Genomic DNA, 18,169 nt, shown 5'->3' with positions numbered 1-18,169 from the left:
AGAAACATAAGCGGTACCTGGTATACTCATGAATCAGGCCTTGAATCCATGACTCTACTGCCTACTTACATTTGCATTAACATAAGGATCAACCAACATTGTAATATAATCCAAAAACCTGATCATTTATAAATGTATAGCTCTTTTAGAAATGTTCATATTTAACTTTTATTGAGAATGCTTTTAAAAAGTAACATGCATGCTATGTTTAGCCTTGGAAATTCACAGTAAATTCAGAAGGTCATTTTCTTTATGTCCGTATTATTTCTGCTTTTATGTCATGTTTTAGAACCAGGGATATGAATGATTCCGGAACTGAAATTTACTACATGATATCTAGAATTGATTAATGATGACAATGGGGCTGAAATATTGTGAGACCATCTGTCACTGTTTACCAAGTAGAAAAGTCATAACAGGCAGAAATAGTCAATATAGCGAAATTTATTTCAATGGGCTTAGTATGGCCAGTGCTAATCCATACTTTGAATAAACAGAGAGATTTGCTAAGCATGGACTAAACTGTAATGGAGTTTGACCCAATACAATAAATTAATGGTGGTTTAAACATAATGAGTCAATGCTATTGAATAGGAACTTGTGGAACTCTCTATAATGCACCATAAACAACATTGCATTGAACCAGAACCTGAAACAAAAGTCATTTACTGCATATAGAAAAATTCTGAAAAAAATAAATGCAAGCTTGTATTACATCTGTCTGATTTTTCAATATGCAATAAAATCAATTTCAATAAAGTAATAAGACTGAATGTAACAAATAGAAATAGTAGTATTACATTGTATAACTCAAGTTTCTTTATGAATGAATACTTCATTGCATATAAACAGTCTCTATATATGGACTATTTATTTGATGTGTTGTATATCTAAGACAACATAACAGAAACACACATGTAGATACTTTCTCCCTAATATACTTCTTCAATTTCATTTTTATGCACAAGCACAATAAGCGGGTTCAGATGGCTTCAGAACTGTACAAATCCCTAATTAACACAAAAGAGACATATTATAAGCCCCTTACATCACACATTGGTGAGCAGTTACTCACTCAAGTAACCTCCATTGACTTCAATGGAGCTAATGCCTGAAAGTAGCTGCTCAAAGATAGTTAAAAGTTCACAATCTATGAAACTACATTTCCTTGAAAATGTATGCAGAAAATCCTTTTAAAAAAAATAACACGTATCTACCCACTTACAAGTTTAAGCTTTTTCCAATGCTAACTCGCTCAATCCTGAAAACAAAAGGGATATAAAGTAATTTAAGAAAATGTTCATCACGACGAGTATAGTTTCACCAAAATCACATGAAACACAATATAGTAAGAAAAACTCCAACCTGTTCTAGGATGCCTGCCCAAGATCCCTCCCCCTAATTAGTGCTTATGACTTTTAGGGAGGAGCTTAAACACAGTGCAACTTGACTTAACAAGGGAACAAACAGTATAAATACCTCAGAAGGATACTTGAAATAGCAGCTTCTGTTCTGCACACCTGTGGCAGAAGAGCACCTCAGTAGGCTACTGAAAGGCTACTACATATTTGGAACTCTACGATATTCTGGTATGCTATGGTTTCATTCCTTTTCATTTCACTTCCAATTTAACTTAACCATAGGTCTGACAGAATTCAATTTTAATTATTTTTTGATAAATTTTGATAGATAGATAGATATAGATATTATCTATGTTCATTTTTTCTATTTTTATTTATTTAAATTTTCAGTTGGGCAAAATTAGGGGTTTTAAGAATTTTTTTCAGTTGTTATTGATTTAAATGTTCACAGTTGCAGGAAAGTATGGGGGGTGTAAGGCAATAGTAGAGTCAGACAGTAATTTAACGATAGATGTTGAGATTCAAAAAATTAAAGCTTTATAACCATTAAAATAAAAATTGTCAGTATCACATGTCAAAATATACAAAGTTAATATTCCTAAATCAAACTTCGATAAGTTTTCAAACAGCATTTTTATTATCTTGCCTATCTACAAATTTCGACTGTTATCGACGGGAATATGTTTTCATCAATTTGTGTAGGTATGGCGAAATCAACACTGATCACTCCAAAGCTAATCCTTCCTTATAGAGAACAGAAGTTTTCTGGGGCTTTTTTTAAGAGCAAGTGTCTGTATCGCTGCTGCCACAAGGGAAATTACTTCCAAAGGCTAATGGTGAAATCTTGGCCCCAGTGAAGTCAATGGGGGTTTCACTACTGATGTCAATGGGGTCGGGATTTTACTCTTTATAGATACAGTGTTGATTAGAAGGAGGCGATGCTGCCATGTTGCAATGCATATGAGAGAGGCTTTTTCCTGATTCTAGAGGATTCAAGCTTTGCTGGTCCTACACCTAGTTTTGGAAGCCTCAAGAGGCTGGCATGCCCACGACATTATAGGACCGAATAGCAAACTTACACTTTTGTTCTGAAAGGAATTTAAATTGGTATATATTTTATATATTTAATAAAACAAAACAAAACTGTGGATTGGAAGAGTATGGGACAGAATCTGATCTGGTACGATTACAGATTTTATATATTTATAATTAAAAAAATTTATTTAAAACATTTAACCACTTTCTCTAACTAAAACTGGTGTACTTTAAGAAATCCACTAGAAATATATAGATTTGGGAGCAGTTTTGTATAAAGCAGTACTGAACCGGTAATGTTAATTATTTTAAATACAACGTATTTGTTCATTGCTGCGAAACCTAAACTGATCAACTTATTTTTTTAAAAAAGAACAATCATTTGCATAAGTATTTTTCCTCTTTAATGCAGAACAGATTGGGGAATATGCAGGTACAAATATCCTTTCTGCTGCTGCTTTCTCTGAACATTGTCCATGGCGGTGATGGGTTTTTTTCTGAACGATACCAAAAACAAGCCAGCATGAAGGGGCCACATTTCTTACCATTTAACGTAAAAAGTCAAGGTAAGGTATCTTTCTAAAAATATTATAAGCAGTTATATCCTACATGTGTTCATTACAGTACAGATAATCTCTCTTGCTGTTTTATAGTTGTTCACTGTCAGTAATAACTGTTTAGTTTCATAAATGGCTATACAGGATTGACCAAGATTATCACTGCAGACAGAAATGGGACAGGTTCTGACAGTAATGTCTAGAGAGAGAGAAGATGCTACTCTCTTGGCAGAGAGAAAGAGGGAAACTCCCATTTTATAGTACAACTAAATAAGAGGAGGCATGCAAGCAGCAGTGATTTTGAATTTTGCCATTACCATTTAGAATAGTCTTGAAGCATATATATTTATATATAAAGACTTGCTCAGTGCTCATCAGTGCTCTTGACCTGGGAAATGACTTTCAAAATAAGCAATCAAACTAGACATATCAATAAAAAAATAACTGGGGATTACATTAATAAATCAGCTGGCTGTAATATTCAGTCAAAAAGGTAGGTGTCCAATCATATTCTACTGTTACATTAGTTTCCTTACTTAAAATTCAACAATGGTAAAAGCTAGTAATGTTGAATATTAATCCAGTATATTGGACCAAATTTAGAACTCTGTTCCACATTTGTAAGCATAGAGTAACTTCACTGAACTAATCTGAGTTGCAGTGATGGTCATGAGATAAGAAAATAACACTAATAATCCTGCTAGAAAATAATACACCTTTATTAAAACAGACTAATTTAAACACCTGAAATATAAATTGGTTTTACAAATATGCTTCTGAAACATGCTTAATTATAGTTACTTTATACAAATATTTCTTTTGAACAAGTCATATATTTCTGAATTCATTTCATACACACTTTGAGGGTATTATAAGTATGTATTTTCCTCTCTTCCTCTGTCCTGTGTATAAAGTGTGTGACTATAGATAATATATATTAAAACCACTATAGGTTTTATGGTATATGAAAGCCCTCTTTTTAAAGTGTCTGTTAGTACTGAACGCTTGTTTCAACTTAACAAATCAGAACAACTTTCTTGAGTCATCTCTAGCATGCAGAAAATAATCTATTAATGCTCTCCAAATCATTGACAAATTTCGCATCAGATAACTAGGTATAGAGTATAACTGGTTTCTATAAATCTTGATTTCTGAAAAAATGACATTATGAGTGCACTGCACTGAACACCATTAATACATCTGGGTCTGCTACTACAGGTGTGTGTTTTATATAAAACAGCAAGTTCAGTCAACGCAGCTGGGAGCCATGCACAAAGATCCAGTACTTTTTAAATCATGTCAAAATGTTTTGTGTCCTCGCTGCATACACAACATACAAATAGTTTTGAAGAATAAGACAGAAATGAGCATGATATTTAAAAAACACAATGGATCATCAGAATCCAATAAATCAAGTTTTATAATTGATTCTACATACTACCCACTGGTATTTTCTCCTCAGTGGAGATTTTTGCTAAAAATTAACTGATGAAATAAAAGAGTAGCTTTCTTGTATCAACATGACCATTTAGGACCAGTCCTGATCAGTACCATCAACTCAAATCCTATTATCCTCAATGTGCATTGAAAGTACTGAACACCTCCTGTCAAAGCATTTAGAACCTGTCTGGATCTTAAATTCTGCAGCCAGAAAATGCCCAAAAAGACAGAAGTGCCCATTCTTTTCTTTCCTACAGTACCAAAGGTCGCATTCAGAATAGTTTTTATCTTTGTTATAGCTCACCTACATGTAGCTGTATACTTGTGCAGGAACGTGGCAGTTGCAAAGAAGAGTCGTTTTGAGATGAGGAAAGCAATCTTGATCATAAATCATTCCTCCTATCAGTAAAAAAGTTGTCTTATAGTCTGTGTCTTCGGCTTGAGTATTGACTGGTGTCCTGTCTGCTACCTCTGTCTGAGCATTGACTTGTTTTTGTTTTGTTTTTTCCAAGTGGCTTACACATTTTATTTTTAAAAATTCATTTTTTAAATAATTTAAATGCAAAACACACCAAGTTGTTTGCCCTGTGACCAAAAAAAATGTTGCTCCTGACTTTTAAATTTTTGTAATAAATAGACATACAGCTGATGATTTAACTTTCACTAACAGACACACCCACTCTGCTATGTTTACAGTCAAGATTTTCACTGACTTGTCATTGGGTTTTCTCTAGAATTTACTTACCAAGTAATAATGCCCCTCAAGAAAATGAAATACACAGTCTATCATTCAATTTGCTGTTTGTTTCATGAACAGAGTCTCGCTAGTTACCCTCATTGGGAAGGACTTACTTCACAGAACCTGAGATACACTTATGTTTTAACTTATCCCAGTAGCTGTCCAGTAGCAGAAACTCTCAATTCTGTGATCTTTATAGTCTCTCCCTGTAAAAGCAAGACAGATAAAAGACAGGACAAGACCACCTTCTTCAATTCCTCAAGTGGAGGGCACTCATTCGAACAGATTTGTCATGATGGACAAAGAGAACTGCCTCTGTAACCCATGGGGTAGGGAGAGTCCCAGGGCAGAAAGGGGTGGAACAAGGGACCAGCTGCTGTCCATGGCATCTTCCCCTACTCACTTTTTTGTATGAAAATATTACAGATTTTTGTATGAAAATACTGCTTGATATGGGATTTTAGGCAGCCCTTTGGAATGTATTTCCCCATCTTCCCTACTTGCAAACATGAATTATTCCTGTCCACTTTCCTCACCACTATGCAGACAGTCAACCTCAGGATTTTGAGCAGAGTCAGAGACGTGGTTCTTTCTGAAACACCCCAAATTTTACCTATTAATTTACATAAAGAAATGATGGGAGAAGGTAGGGAGTGGAAAAGAAGGCGGCAAATGTTTAGGTCCCTCCCAACTTCTAGGAGAGGGAAGTAGAACCTAGATAATTCTTCCCTCCCAACGTATCACTCTGTTAATCTTAATTTATATTTCCCAGTCTTTCTTTTTTTTAAATCCACAGCTCTAGCTTTCCTTCACTGGATCCAAAGGGCAGTGAAATCTGTTAACAAGGGGCATGTGTAAACCCGCATCTGCTCATTGGTGACAAATAACTATTTTTCTCCATAATTGTATTGTAGTAGTGGATTCTAATAACGATGGGCGGGATTCTGAAAAAGAACTCTGTTGTCACCGTAACTCTGGTCCCACTGAAGTCAATGGAAGTTTTACCACACACTTCAATAGGAGCAGAGTTGGGCAGTGTTAGAAATTCTTTTCCAAATCCCACTCATAACAACTTCCCAGGTAAAGAACATAATTTTCTCCTCTTTTGCATGTGTTTAGCATTGTCATTTGCTAAATAGATTATGATACTATTTGCAGCACTTTGGTTCACAGCTTTGAAGTCTGCAAAATTCCTGGTTGAGGACAACCACACAACTAATTCTAAAAAAAAAAAAAAACTTAGTCTTGCTGGTTGTGCTTTCTCCTCCCACTGAACTTGGTATGTAAACAAGGTCTGGCTAGAGTCAGAGTACATAGGCCACACTGTGTGTCAAAAAATACATGCCAAGAATTTTTTTTATTTAAGTGGCCAACCAACACTTCAGTTATCCCGATTAAATTCAATTATCCCGATTGCGTCCAGTAATCTTTTCACCTGCCCTGTTCTACCATGGCTTAATATACCTTCCCTATACAAAACAGAAGGACTGGGATTTTGAACAGACACATTAACTTGGAAATCAGATTTAAGAAGAGGTCCTGACCTGGCAATGTTACATGTTCCAAACTCCAAATGCAAAGAGATGGGTAACACATAACATCCTAACAAGCATAAATGAGAGAAGCAACTGCACACACTGCTTCCTTCTAGGTTCTTAGTGGGTAGGATTTTCTCTACCCTTCGAAACCTCTGGTGTAAAAAAATATCAACCTTCTCAGGTCCACAAATATGCCTCCTTTAACTATTGCATTGCCATTTGCAGCTACATTCTGTGAGGGGTTAACAGGGCTTCAATTCTCACAGAGTATTTCCCGGAGCCCCAGGGCTTCAACCCTGCAAGACGTGCCAGAGCTTCCGCGGGTTTGAAAATATTCACCAGGGCTATGCTCCAGACAGCACTGGTTAAATTTAAACCCTGGGTGGTAGCATTCCATTGGCAAGTCTATACAAGAGCCAAATGTTGCCATCAGCCAGTGCGCTGAGCATCACTGGAAATGTATTTTGGTCACCATTCAAAAAGTCAATAATTGCCAACAGATGCCCTACAGTATCCCAGTTTTCCCCCATACTATACTTGGAGTAGAAGTGAGATACTTGAATGATATCTGCTGGCAAAATGCTGATTTTTTTTTAAAAACACTTTGTGCTTAAGGCAACAAATCCCTTGCCTTTCCCTAGAGGATACACTTAACCAATTTTTAGATACATGTGTCTATCGTTCCTAAGGATTTGTACAGAACTTACCGAGGGAGGGATAGCTCAGTTGTTTGAGCATTGGCCTGCTAAACCAAGGGTTGTGAGTTCAATCCTTTAGGGGGCCATTTAGGGATCTGGGGCACAAATTGGGGATTGGTCCTGCTTTGAGCAGGGGGTTGGACTAGATGACCTCCTAAGGTCCCTTCCAACCCTGATATTCTTTGCTACTGACCTGAATTTGTTACTGGGAATGGCAATGCTCCCAAGTAAACTATCATCTAACATGGCCCTCTAGAGGAGTGAGTGGTGGAAAAATCCTATGTTCTGATTCACATCAGCAAACCAAGTAACATTCCACTAAGGGGTGCGGAGAGCCTGCTCTGAGTGTTAAATGAAGACAAGGTCTATTTCATCTAACTTATACAAATAACGAAGAATTAGAACAGAACCAAAGTGATTTCACGGTATGAAAGTATAGCACAGTGAACTGAGTATTGACCCTTTATGGGAATTAAATTCACTTGGCTCGGCTCTTAAGATAGAGTATACATTTCACCTGGTGGGCCTGCACTGAGCTTCCTTGAATTACAGAGTCATTTGGAGAGCAGACTTGGCCAGGGTCACATAGTCCACGCTGCCAAACTGCCCTCTTTATATACCTTATTTACTCTTTTGGGATTCTACTGCATTTAAAAGTAGAATTCATGCAGTTAGAAGGGAGGTTTATTTCTAATTTTTTTCCCCTGTGGTTGCACAACAATGATTTGAACACAATATATATCACTTTAAGAAAGTTTCAATTATTTGTATTATTCTTTGTTTGAAATTATTTTAACTGCAACAGCAATATTTTAAACTGTGTATGTTGCTGTGCCTCAGGTATTCTGCTTTGGCACTCTAGGTAACTGCATAAAACTCCCATACTAACAACAGTTCATATTTTATTCTTTGGCCTCAGTTTTTCACTCACCTGGTTATGAATAATTTGCATAATTCTAAAGGGTCCCGATCACTGGCAGATTAGCTACTGGTCCAACAGGGCCCATGCCCAGGGGCCCGAGCCAACTGGGGGGGCCCCCCAAAAATGGGCATCCCAAGCACCCCGACAGGAGCACCGTACCCTGACCTCGCTCCCCGGCAGGAGTGCCAGGTGGGCAGGGGAAACCCGTGCACCCTGACCAAGTTCCCCGGCAGGAACCGGGGGGGGTCTGAAGGCAGAAGGGGTGGGGATGGGCCCTCACTTGCTCTGCCCTACAAACCCTTAATCCGCCTCTGGTCCTGATGCAACTACTGTGCAAACTGTGTGCTAAATTCCGTGCACCAAATTCTGTGCACCAGAAGGCCACTGTTAGAAGCTGCAGTCACAGCAAGGTTTGTACACTGAACATATGAAAGGAAGACAGCATGATGTATGAGTTTGAAAGTATGGGTGGAAAGGAGAAAAGAACAGCAGCCTGGGCATGCCTTGCAGTTACATTCCCTACAGAGAGGTGAGACACCAAAGTAAAATGGAAAGAATCTGAAGTTCCAAATTAAGCTTCTAATGCTCAACCTCACTCCGCTTACTCGTTTTAGAGAATTTAAGATGCATTCTAGCTGACAGTTTGTTATACTTTAGAACAAAGAAATCTGAAATGGCTAAAATTATAGAATCTCCAAACCAAAAGTAATATAAATATTAACTTAGAGTAGCAATGAGTGTTAGATCCTCAAATTTCTATGGTTACTTAAAATAAGAAACCAAAAACATCTCTCGTAGGTTTTAATTAATTTACTACTCATGAAAGGTGACAGATTGACAGCCTTATTCACAGAACACTTAGAGCATGGGCAGCAGCGGGGCGTGCTTCCCCCTTTCTGTCTTGCCAATGTGCCCTAAACGTTAATCTTGAAGGATCATCTTTATAGGTGAAAAGATAATTCACTCTCCATATCCCCTCTGCTGAGGCTATTGCTTCACAAGGTAAGTGTGTTTTCAATGTGGATACGTCCACTAGAAGCTAGGCCGTAACCGCAAATAGATCATAGAGGCCATTAGTGAGGAGTCTGGCCTGAGTTAGTACAGATGACCTATAACAGACAGGCACTGTATCTCTCTTCTAATCGCTCAAGCCACTCATATATTTTAAGATTTTTTTTTAAAAAAAAAGAGAGAAAAGAAGATGGAACTAACCAATTAAGACTGTGATACAAGCAGGCCTGGAAAACATCTTATTGCTCAATAGCATAAGAAATACTTTTGGGATCATTAAAAATTTTTCGCCAGGTGGACTACCACAATTTTTCAGATCAGTCTAAAAGACTAAACTTTACATTACATTTGTCTTACATGCTCTTTCTGAACGCAGGATTTAATTACTGTAACGGAACTCATGGGTGGCATACTTGTGATGTATCGAATTCACGTTAACTAAGTCAGTATGTTGCATCCACTGGTCCCATCTGTGTTTAAGCCATGATTAAAAGAAACTGTAAACGTTTAAAAAATAACCACATACATAACTTACATTGAAGGTTATTTCTTATTCTTGTATGACTTAAGTCTTCCTGGTTTTTCCATGCCATGTAGTTCTTCTTAGAACTGTTTCTTCAGTTATCACTTGATTATGTTCCAAAACACAAAGCTACCACTGTCCCCTACTGGATATCATAGTTCAGTAGTAAGCAATCCCGAGAGCAGCAGCATGCTAGAACTGCACTGGGCAATTAAAATATACACTCCACACACAGTGACAGGTTCCAAGTACCTCATCCCAGTGAAGACCAACACTTGTGTCAGTTTATAATATTTTTGCTGCATGCAGTAATGAGATTGCTTTCTATTTGTAGGATTTAAAACATTAGCCTTATTTTAATTAAGTTAATGGATGATGAGGTGGTAACATGAGCAAACTAACATGATCTTTTCAGGAGTACACTGTAATTATGTAGAAGCAGAAATTGTACTTTTACATTTGGCAGCTAAAAACTATTTTCCAGGCAGCACATGAAGCCAAAGCCCAGTGAATACCAAAAACACTGTACACAGACCAGATTTTTCTTCTCCCTACATGTCTCTTACAAATAAGTATAGCCATATATTTTTAGAGAAGAAAAACTGAACTATTTATCTGTACTTTCTGGTTAAGAGAGTGTTATGCAGAGGTCTAGAGGTTCAAAATAATTAATAAGTGGATGGGAAGGAAGCCTTGCTCAAACTCAAATTGGGAAACGAAAAAAAAAAAAACTAATCTACCACTAATTAGGATTCATATTTAATACATCAAGCACTCATCAAAACAGTTACGCTAGAGGTATACAACATCCAGTGATGCAAGCGATCCATATTACAACATAACCTCAAAGGACTAGTTATTCTAACCTGATTGGAGAAGGATAGAATAGAAGAGCAACAGTTTGTCAAGATATGAAACAATCTGTGTAAAGAGCCAACAAAAATTAAATTTCTGGCTTTAGCCACAAGAAAAGGGGTGAAAGAAAATAGGTAAAAGTCTGTTGTGTACTCTTAAAATAACATCATTAGGAATAGTAAAGACAGTCTGAGAACAATTCTTGAAAGCTGTTAAGCAGCTCCAGAAAGTTGTTGATAACCTTTTCTTACCCTTTTCTCAGTCCACAATTACAGCTAAGCAGATGCATGTAATATGAATGAGAACTGGTCATAAAGTTGCTGATGTCACTCCTGATTACATTATAGCTGTACAGGAGGGTAACATCAGCAAAGAAGCACCAACAGCCAATCAGAATTCAGCTGTAAAGTTATATGTAAATGTTACAAGTGCTCTGCAGGCTATTGCTATGTGACTTTCATTTATGTCAATGGAAGTTGCTGGCAAAATTCTTGAAAAAAAAGTGTACCCCTTAGCTGTAATATAACTAGGGTAACCATCTGACTATTCATTCACTAGCAATATCCTGTTATATATTGTTCTGCCAATAGGATTCATACTTTACCATCTATATTTTTTAAGATGCCCCAGTTGTGCACTGGAATGAAGGATTTTATTTTAAAACTAAGCAGTGCTGAACACCTTCACTTCACATTACTAAATAAGAGAAAACATTTATACACAAACTAGCACAAAATATCTTCTAAACAGTATAATGCTTTCCCCTCCTATTTCCTATTCTTGGCACATAAAATTCTAAACCACATATTAATTTCTCTAGTCTTTCTAGTCTGACACTGGATACTCTTTATCCTGGACAAACTTATAATGTGTGTCACTTGTGCAGCAGTTTATTCTAGAAGGCTGCAGTACTACAGCATCACACACATTCCAGGTAAAGTTTACACACAGACACACCTCAGAGGCTGAAATTTAAGCTGCATTTGGTTTATAGCTATTGAGCAACCACCATTGTCAAACAGAAAATATTTTGATTCACAGCGGAACTCAGACTTCTTTCCAACGATCTCTTCAAACATGCACCATCCAGCAGCATCTTCCAAATCAAATGTTAATGTTCTTACCCAAGTGACAGGTCCTTTCTGCTCTGCTCAGTGGACTTTAGTATTCTACTTGCACACCTTCTTTAACTATTCCTAACAACTTTTGCCATAAAGCAGTATTCTGTATCTACAGATCCATCAACTGAAGAGCATGGCATATTCATGCAAACTGTGGGGTTTCACATTGCAGTATCCTCTTGACATTTATATTATTTCTAGTGCTATAGGTATTCCACAAAAATCAGCATCCAAAGTCCCAAAGGATTCTGCAATTTCCCAAACAGCACCTTGGGAAGTCAACATTTAAGCACACAACTCTTTATTTCTATATTTATATCTGACACAAGGTGGAGTGACTCCATCTGCTGCTTTATTCTTACACACCAAACCATTTTCTGTAGAAAAGCATAATGCTAAGGAACTAAAATAAAGAAAAGCAATGCTACATTATGCATGACAGTACAGTGAAATTAACCTTTTCAGTGTTGTTATAGCTGTGTTGGTCTAGGATAGTAGAGAGACAAGGTGTTTGAAGGCCAGAAGAGGGGATTCAGGAAAGATTTCTTTCAGGATGTGGTCTCCATGAAGTACAACAGTGTTGTAACTGTTTAATAATACTCCATATGGGTTCCAGTGTGGGGTGGCAGGTGGCAACTAGGGGTGTGCGATCTGAGGGTTTTCTCCCTTCAAAACAACTCCCCAACATTGCCATGCTCATCATCAGAAGCAAGCTCCCCACAGACCAGGGCACACCAACTCAAACCAGCACTAGACCCTGCCAGAGCAACAGATAAAAAACCTGGGCACATCTCCACTACTACAATGATCGATCCCCTGCCCCACACACGTTTCAAGACTCATGGGTCCTACGCATGCCTATCACAACATGTGACGTACCCCACCCCGTGCACTAAATTTCCCCATAACAACTATGTGGCAAAAAAGAGACAATCATTATGCTCTCGGATGAACTTGCACAGAAAAACGATAAAAGAAAAAAATCTTGTATCACATCACTATGGGCAAAAACACTTCTCACAAAACAATCACTCCCTATCTGACCTCTCAGCCCTCGTCCTCAAAGGAAACCGGCTCCACACCTTCAAAAGACAAGCCTCGGAGCTTAAATTCATAACTTTGCTGGGCACTAAAAAAATCGTCATCTTAATAAAAACACTGGATTTATGGCTATTACAACAATTTGTAACCCACTCACCTCCCTTTTTTGTCCTATGACTGCAGAGGTGTTAATGGGCCACTTCCCTTGAATGGTCTGTTGGAATATTTGTTAACTATTTATACTAAACAATCTGGGACACTTTGGGTATGTCCACACTGCAATTAAACACCCATGGCTGGCCCAGGTCAAGGGGTTATAAAACTGTCAGCCATTAGTGTTGAATTACAGTGTACACACTCTTAGAGTACCTTTCCCAGATCCGAAGAAAAGCTCTGTGTAGCTTGAAAGCTTGTCTCGCTCACCAACAGAAGTGGGTCCAATGAAAGATATTACCTCACCCAATTGTCTCTCTAGTGAAATTAATGGCCATCGTTTGCCCAACTGTGTATAAAGTGAAAGTAACCACTACAAATAAATGATGTTATCTAGAGACATGCTATGTGATTTAGTTACTAAGAAACAAAACCATGATTCAGCCTTGCAGGAGGGAAGGAGGAGGGAAAGGCTGAAATCTTAAGAGTTGTAGTTTTAGTAAAATAATTGATATGACAGCTGTTCAGGCATTAGGAAGCTTCTTTAATTTTGCACATTTTCAAATATGCAATTGAGTAGACACCACTAACTAATTGAATTCATTGACCTAGTACTACAAATTTCAAAATTTCAAATCAATGAACTTTGACATTAAAGTACTGTAGACTGTTTTGGGAAAAGATTGTCCATTGTTTGAATGAAATCAAGAACTGTGTAGAAATAAGATAATTACTTATGCCTTATCTGAGGTTGACTTATGTAAGAGAACTTAAATTAAATTTTAAATAAGAATTGCCCACAGACAAGACAGTGGTTTTATTAAAATATATATTTGCAATATTGTAAAAATCAAAATATTCTCCCCTACTATTCCTACCTGATTTTGTTAATTGGGAACTATCAAAATCTTTAAAGAAAGGTAATATTTTTTCATAGGATATGAAGATCCTTACAAGGAGCAAACTCAGCCTTCATATGTGATTTGTAACTTCTCTTTAACACCGTTGGTTCCATTCATTCCACCAAGAAATTGTTTTCTGTACAGCACACAGACTCAACCTACAATGACTGGTTTCAGAGGGGTAGCCTTGTTAGTCTGTATCAGCAAAAACAACAAGGAGTCCTTGTGGTACCTTAGAGACTAACAAATTTATTTGGGCATTAGCTTTCGTGGGCTAAAACCCACTTCATCAGATTCATGGAGTGAAAAATACAGTAGGCAGGTATAAATATTACAGCACATGAAAAGATAGGAGTTGCTTTACCAAGTGGGAGGTCAGTGCTAACAGAGTAACAATGTCTGTTTAGATAGTTCAGTATGTTTTAGCAAGGCAGAAACCACCAAAAAAACCACCTCTCTTAGCTAGAAATCAGGGCTCGTGGTGCACACAAGTTTAATCTGTGGTGTTAAACGCCCAGGCCACACACTGAATCCAGACTGCTCAATATATGTTCAGAGCACACCTGACGTATTCAGATTCTGCAGAATTTAAGCTTTCATTTAAAAAAATGAATGAATGAATATATTCTTACTCCATACAGTTGGGGAGATAAACTTCCAAATGTAAACCACTGTGGAAGTCTTTCTGAATCTGCAAATAGATAGGCTTAAACAAAGAGTCAGTAGGGAACTCCCGTGTGCCTTCCTCCCATTCATCTCATTGCAGCATTAGCTGTCCTAGCTAATAAGCGAGCCCTCCAGTGGAGGAAGGAATGATATATTAACTATTTCAGTGCTGATCACTATAGTAGACAATTGGTGGAAGAGGGAAAAGGGAATGTTAGGTAAATATTTATCTAGACTCTATACTACTGTGCCTTACGTATTTTATGCTTCTTTTATAAATGGGTCAACTGAAGCACAGAGACTTTAAGTGACTTGCCCAAGTTCACACCAAATGATTGGTTCTGCAGGGGACAGAACCCAGCAGTCTTATCCCCAGTTCTCTGTTCTAACCACTAGAACTTGCAGTAATTTAAAGACCCTGATCTTTGTAGATGTTATACTAATTAGTATTTTCGTTTTTATTTTGTTTCATCTCTAAGCGTCAGCCAAAATGCTGACAAGCTATGAACCCTCTACCATTGCACTAATGATTGTATTGTGTGTCTTAGGTTTACAGGGAAGGGGAGAACAAGGACCTCCTGGTCTACCAGGTCCTGCTGGCCCAAGAGGACAACCAGGCCCAGCAGGGCCACCAGGCTATGGAAGTCCAGGTCCTCAAGGTCCACCAGGCCCCCCAGGTCCACCCGGATTTTCTGCTGTTGGAAAGCCAGGCTTACCTGGTTTACCAGGAAAACCAGGGGAGAGAGGATTAAATGGTGAAAAAGGAAATATTGGACCTGCTGGTCTCCCAGGATCAAGAGGGCCACAGGGGCCTCCTGGAATTCCTGGTCCTGCTGGAATCTCTGTTGCTGGCAAGACAGGAGAACAAGGGCCACCAGGAGCACAAGGGCCACGGGGTGTCCCTGGAGAAAAGGGTGAGACAGGTATTCCTGGTATAAATGGACTAAAGGGAGAAAATGGATATGGAGTTCCAGGTCGCCCAGGTGACAGAGGGCTCCCAGGTCCCCAGGGCCCCCCAGGTCCCCCTGGACTTGCTGGGATAGGGAAGCCTGGTGAAAACGGGTTTCCAGGTCAGCCAGGTGTGAAAGGTGATCGTGGTTTACCAGGTGCACCAGGACCAGCAGGCATCCCAGGTTCCCAAGGTCTTCCTGGGGAACCTGGAGCAGCAGGAATTGGAAAGCCTGGAGCAAATGGACCCCCAGGATTGCCAGGGATTCCTGGAGCAAAAGGACTGCCTGGACCCCCAGGCATGCCTGGATCCCCAGGTCTTCCAGGGTTTGGAAAGCCAGGTTTGCCAGGGATGAAAGGACATAGAGGACCTGAAGGCCTTCCCGGTGTTCCAGGGATCAAAGGAGATGAAGGTCCAGCTGGAGTTCCAGGAGAACCAGGGCCATCTGGACCACCTGGAAATATGGGTCCTCAAGGACTTAGAGGAATACCAGGTGAAAATGGCCTACCTGGGCCTAAAGGTGAAGCAGGACCTGCAGGCCTTGCAGGATACCCAGGAGCTAAAGGTGACAGAGGCCTACCAGGATTAGACGGAAAACCAGGATATCCAGGAGAGCAGGGTCTTGCTGGTCCTAAAGGACCTCCAGGTTTACCAGGCCCGAAAGGGGACAATGGTCATGCAGGGCCACCTGGCCTACCTGGTCCAATGGGTGCACCAGGACCTAAAGGAGGACCAGGATTTAATGGTGAGCCAGGCCCAAGAGGACCTTCTGGAATACCTGGTATAAGAGGTCCAATTGGGCCACCAGGCATTCCAGGATTTCCAGGCACTAAAGGGGAACCAGGGGCACCAGGATTACCAGGTCCAGCTGGCATTGCTACAAAAGGTTTAAATGGACCCATGGGGCCACCTGGGCTCCCAGGACCAAGAGGCAACAATGGAGAGCCTGGGTTACCAGGCCCTCCGGGTCCACCTGGTCCTCCTGGTCAAGCAATACTCCCACAGATGCCAGATGGTTATATAAAAGCAGGAGAGAGTCAAGGCCTCACAGGAATGCCTCTTATGAAAGCAGGAGTAAACCAAGGTCTAATTGGAATGCCAGTATCAGCTTTCTCTGCCATTCTCTCCAAAGCCTACCCTGGGGCCACTATGCCCATCAAATTTGATAAAATCTTGTACAACCGACAGCAACATTATGACCCCAGAACAGGAATCTTTACATGTAGGATCCCAGGACTTTACTATTTTTCTTACCATGTACATGTAAAAGGAACAAATGTTTGGGTCGCACTCTACAAAAATGGCTCACCAATCATGTACACCTATGATGAGTACAAGAAAGGATACCTTGACCAAGCTTCTGGAAGTGCTGTCATTGATCTCATGGAAAACGATCAAGTCTGGTTGCAGTTGCCCAATGCAGAATCTAATGGCTTGTATTCCTCTGATTACGTTCACTCCTCTTTCTCAGGATTCTTGTTTGCTCATATGTGATAGTATCCTACCTTAGCAGTCCCAATATTGTCTCTTTCAGACAATTTTAATTGGACTATGATGTGAGACCTATGACTGGTCATACAAATTATTTGCAACAAAGGGGAAGTGAGGATGATAGGGTAGGGGAGTTTGTTTCAAAATTAAGCTTCAGAGTAACTTTGTGTGTTTTTGGAAGTCTGTCAGAGATTTATTTGCAAAAACTTTGTAGTAAGGGCAAGACAGCTGTCCTGCTGAATACAACATTAAACATTATGGTAATACATGATGCAGCTCTTCTCCATTTTACATTTTCTTAATTAGTATTTCTAAGTTGATTTTATATTTTAAATGTACTCTTAAGCCTTCATAAAGTAATCATTCCAGATTACTACATATTTAACTCACTGAAACAAAGACATTATTTTAAATTAATCAGTCACAGAAGTTTAGTGTGTTCATAACAATGTTCAAGAGATTGCTTTTAGAAAAAGGGAACACTAATTTACTTTGTTATAATAACAATAGACATGTTTATGAAGTTTCATCAACTTAAAAAAATATGTTTCCAAAGATTTTAGGCATAACAGGATTTTATATCTTACTAAGGTACTGATTTCGCTGGAGGGATCTCTTAAAACTGGTTCATCAAATAGTCAGAAGTAAAGAAAGAGAAACTCACTTGTTCAGCCATCTGCAAGAAAAGGGGTGTTGTCCTTTTAAGGGCTCTCTTCAACGGGGGTGAAGGGAAAAAGTTACAGAGATGGACAGAAAGGACAGGAAGACTTTGGAAGCAAGTCTTTTGTATTATAGTAATTAAATTTAAATGTCTATTTTAGATAAGGGTCGTCTTTTGAAGGATTTATTTAAAAAAAAACTATACATCTGAAAAGCCAAGCATTTAAGGTTAAAGATGAATACTCAGATTGTGCATCTAAAAATCTATGCAATGATTTTTTAGAAATGTGGTTTTATAATCTGCAGCAACACACTAATGCAGTATTTTGAAAACAAATTTTAAACTAAGGTGCTGTAGACTAACTAATGTTCTGAGTAAATGTTACAACTGTTTTTGTCAGTAAATTTAGAAACTGGCAGTACAGATCTATAACAAAACACAGATATTCATGTATATACTGTTGTACTCCAAATTTAAAATAGCTTTATCACCTACAATCATTAGAA

General features: G+C 38.7%; 2 protein-coding genes across 3 annotated transcripts in view; one reads left to right on the top strand and one right to left on the bottom strand.

Annotated features, from left to right (window-relative positions):
• COL10A1 (collagen type X alpha 1 chain) overlaps positions 1-18,009 on the top strand; it is an 81,811-nt gene extending 63,802 nt beyond the window's left edge. The window contains exons 2-3 of the mRNA XM_073337113.2: positions 2,809-2,962; positions 15,111-18,009. Coding sequence (XP_073193214.1) covers positions 2,824-2,962; positions 15,111-17,005 — 2,034 coding nt within the window. The 5' untranslated portion in view covers positions 2,809-2,823 and the 3' untranslated portion in view covers positions 17,006-18,009. The remainder of the gene's footprint in view (positions 1-2,808; positions 2,963-15,110) is intronic.
• The window catches only part of NT5DC1 (5'-nucleotidase domain containing 1), a 237,481-nt gene that overhangs the window by 194,256 nt on the left and 25,056 nt on the right, over positions 1-18,169 (bottom strand). The window lies entirely within an intron of this gene.

This window comes from Lepidochelys kempii, chromosome 3 (assembly GCF_965140285.1).
Source record: "Lepidochelys kempii isolate rLepKem1 chromosome 3, rLepKem1.hap1, whole genome shotgun sequence".
NCBI classification, from domain to species: Eukaryota; Metazoa; Chordata; order Testudines; family Cheloniidae; genus Lepidochelys; species Lepidochelys kempii.
Note: the sequence above shows the minus strand (reverse complement) of the source record. Positions and strands in the feature narration are given on the sequence as shown.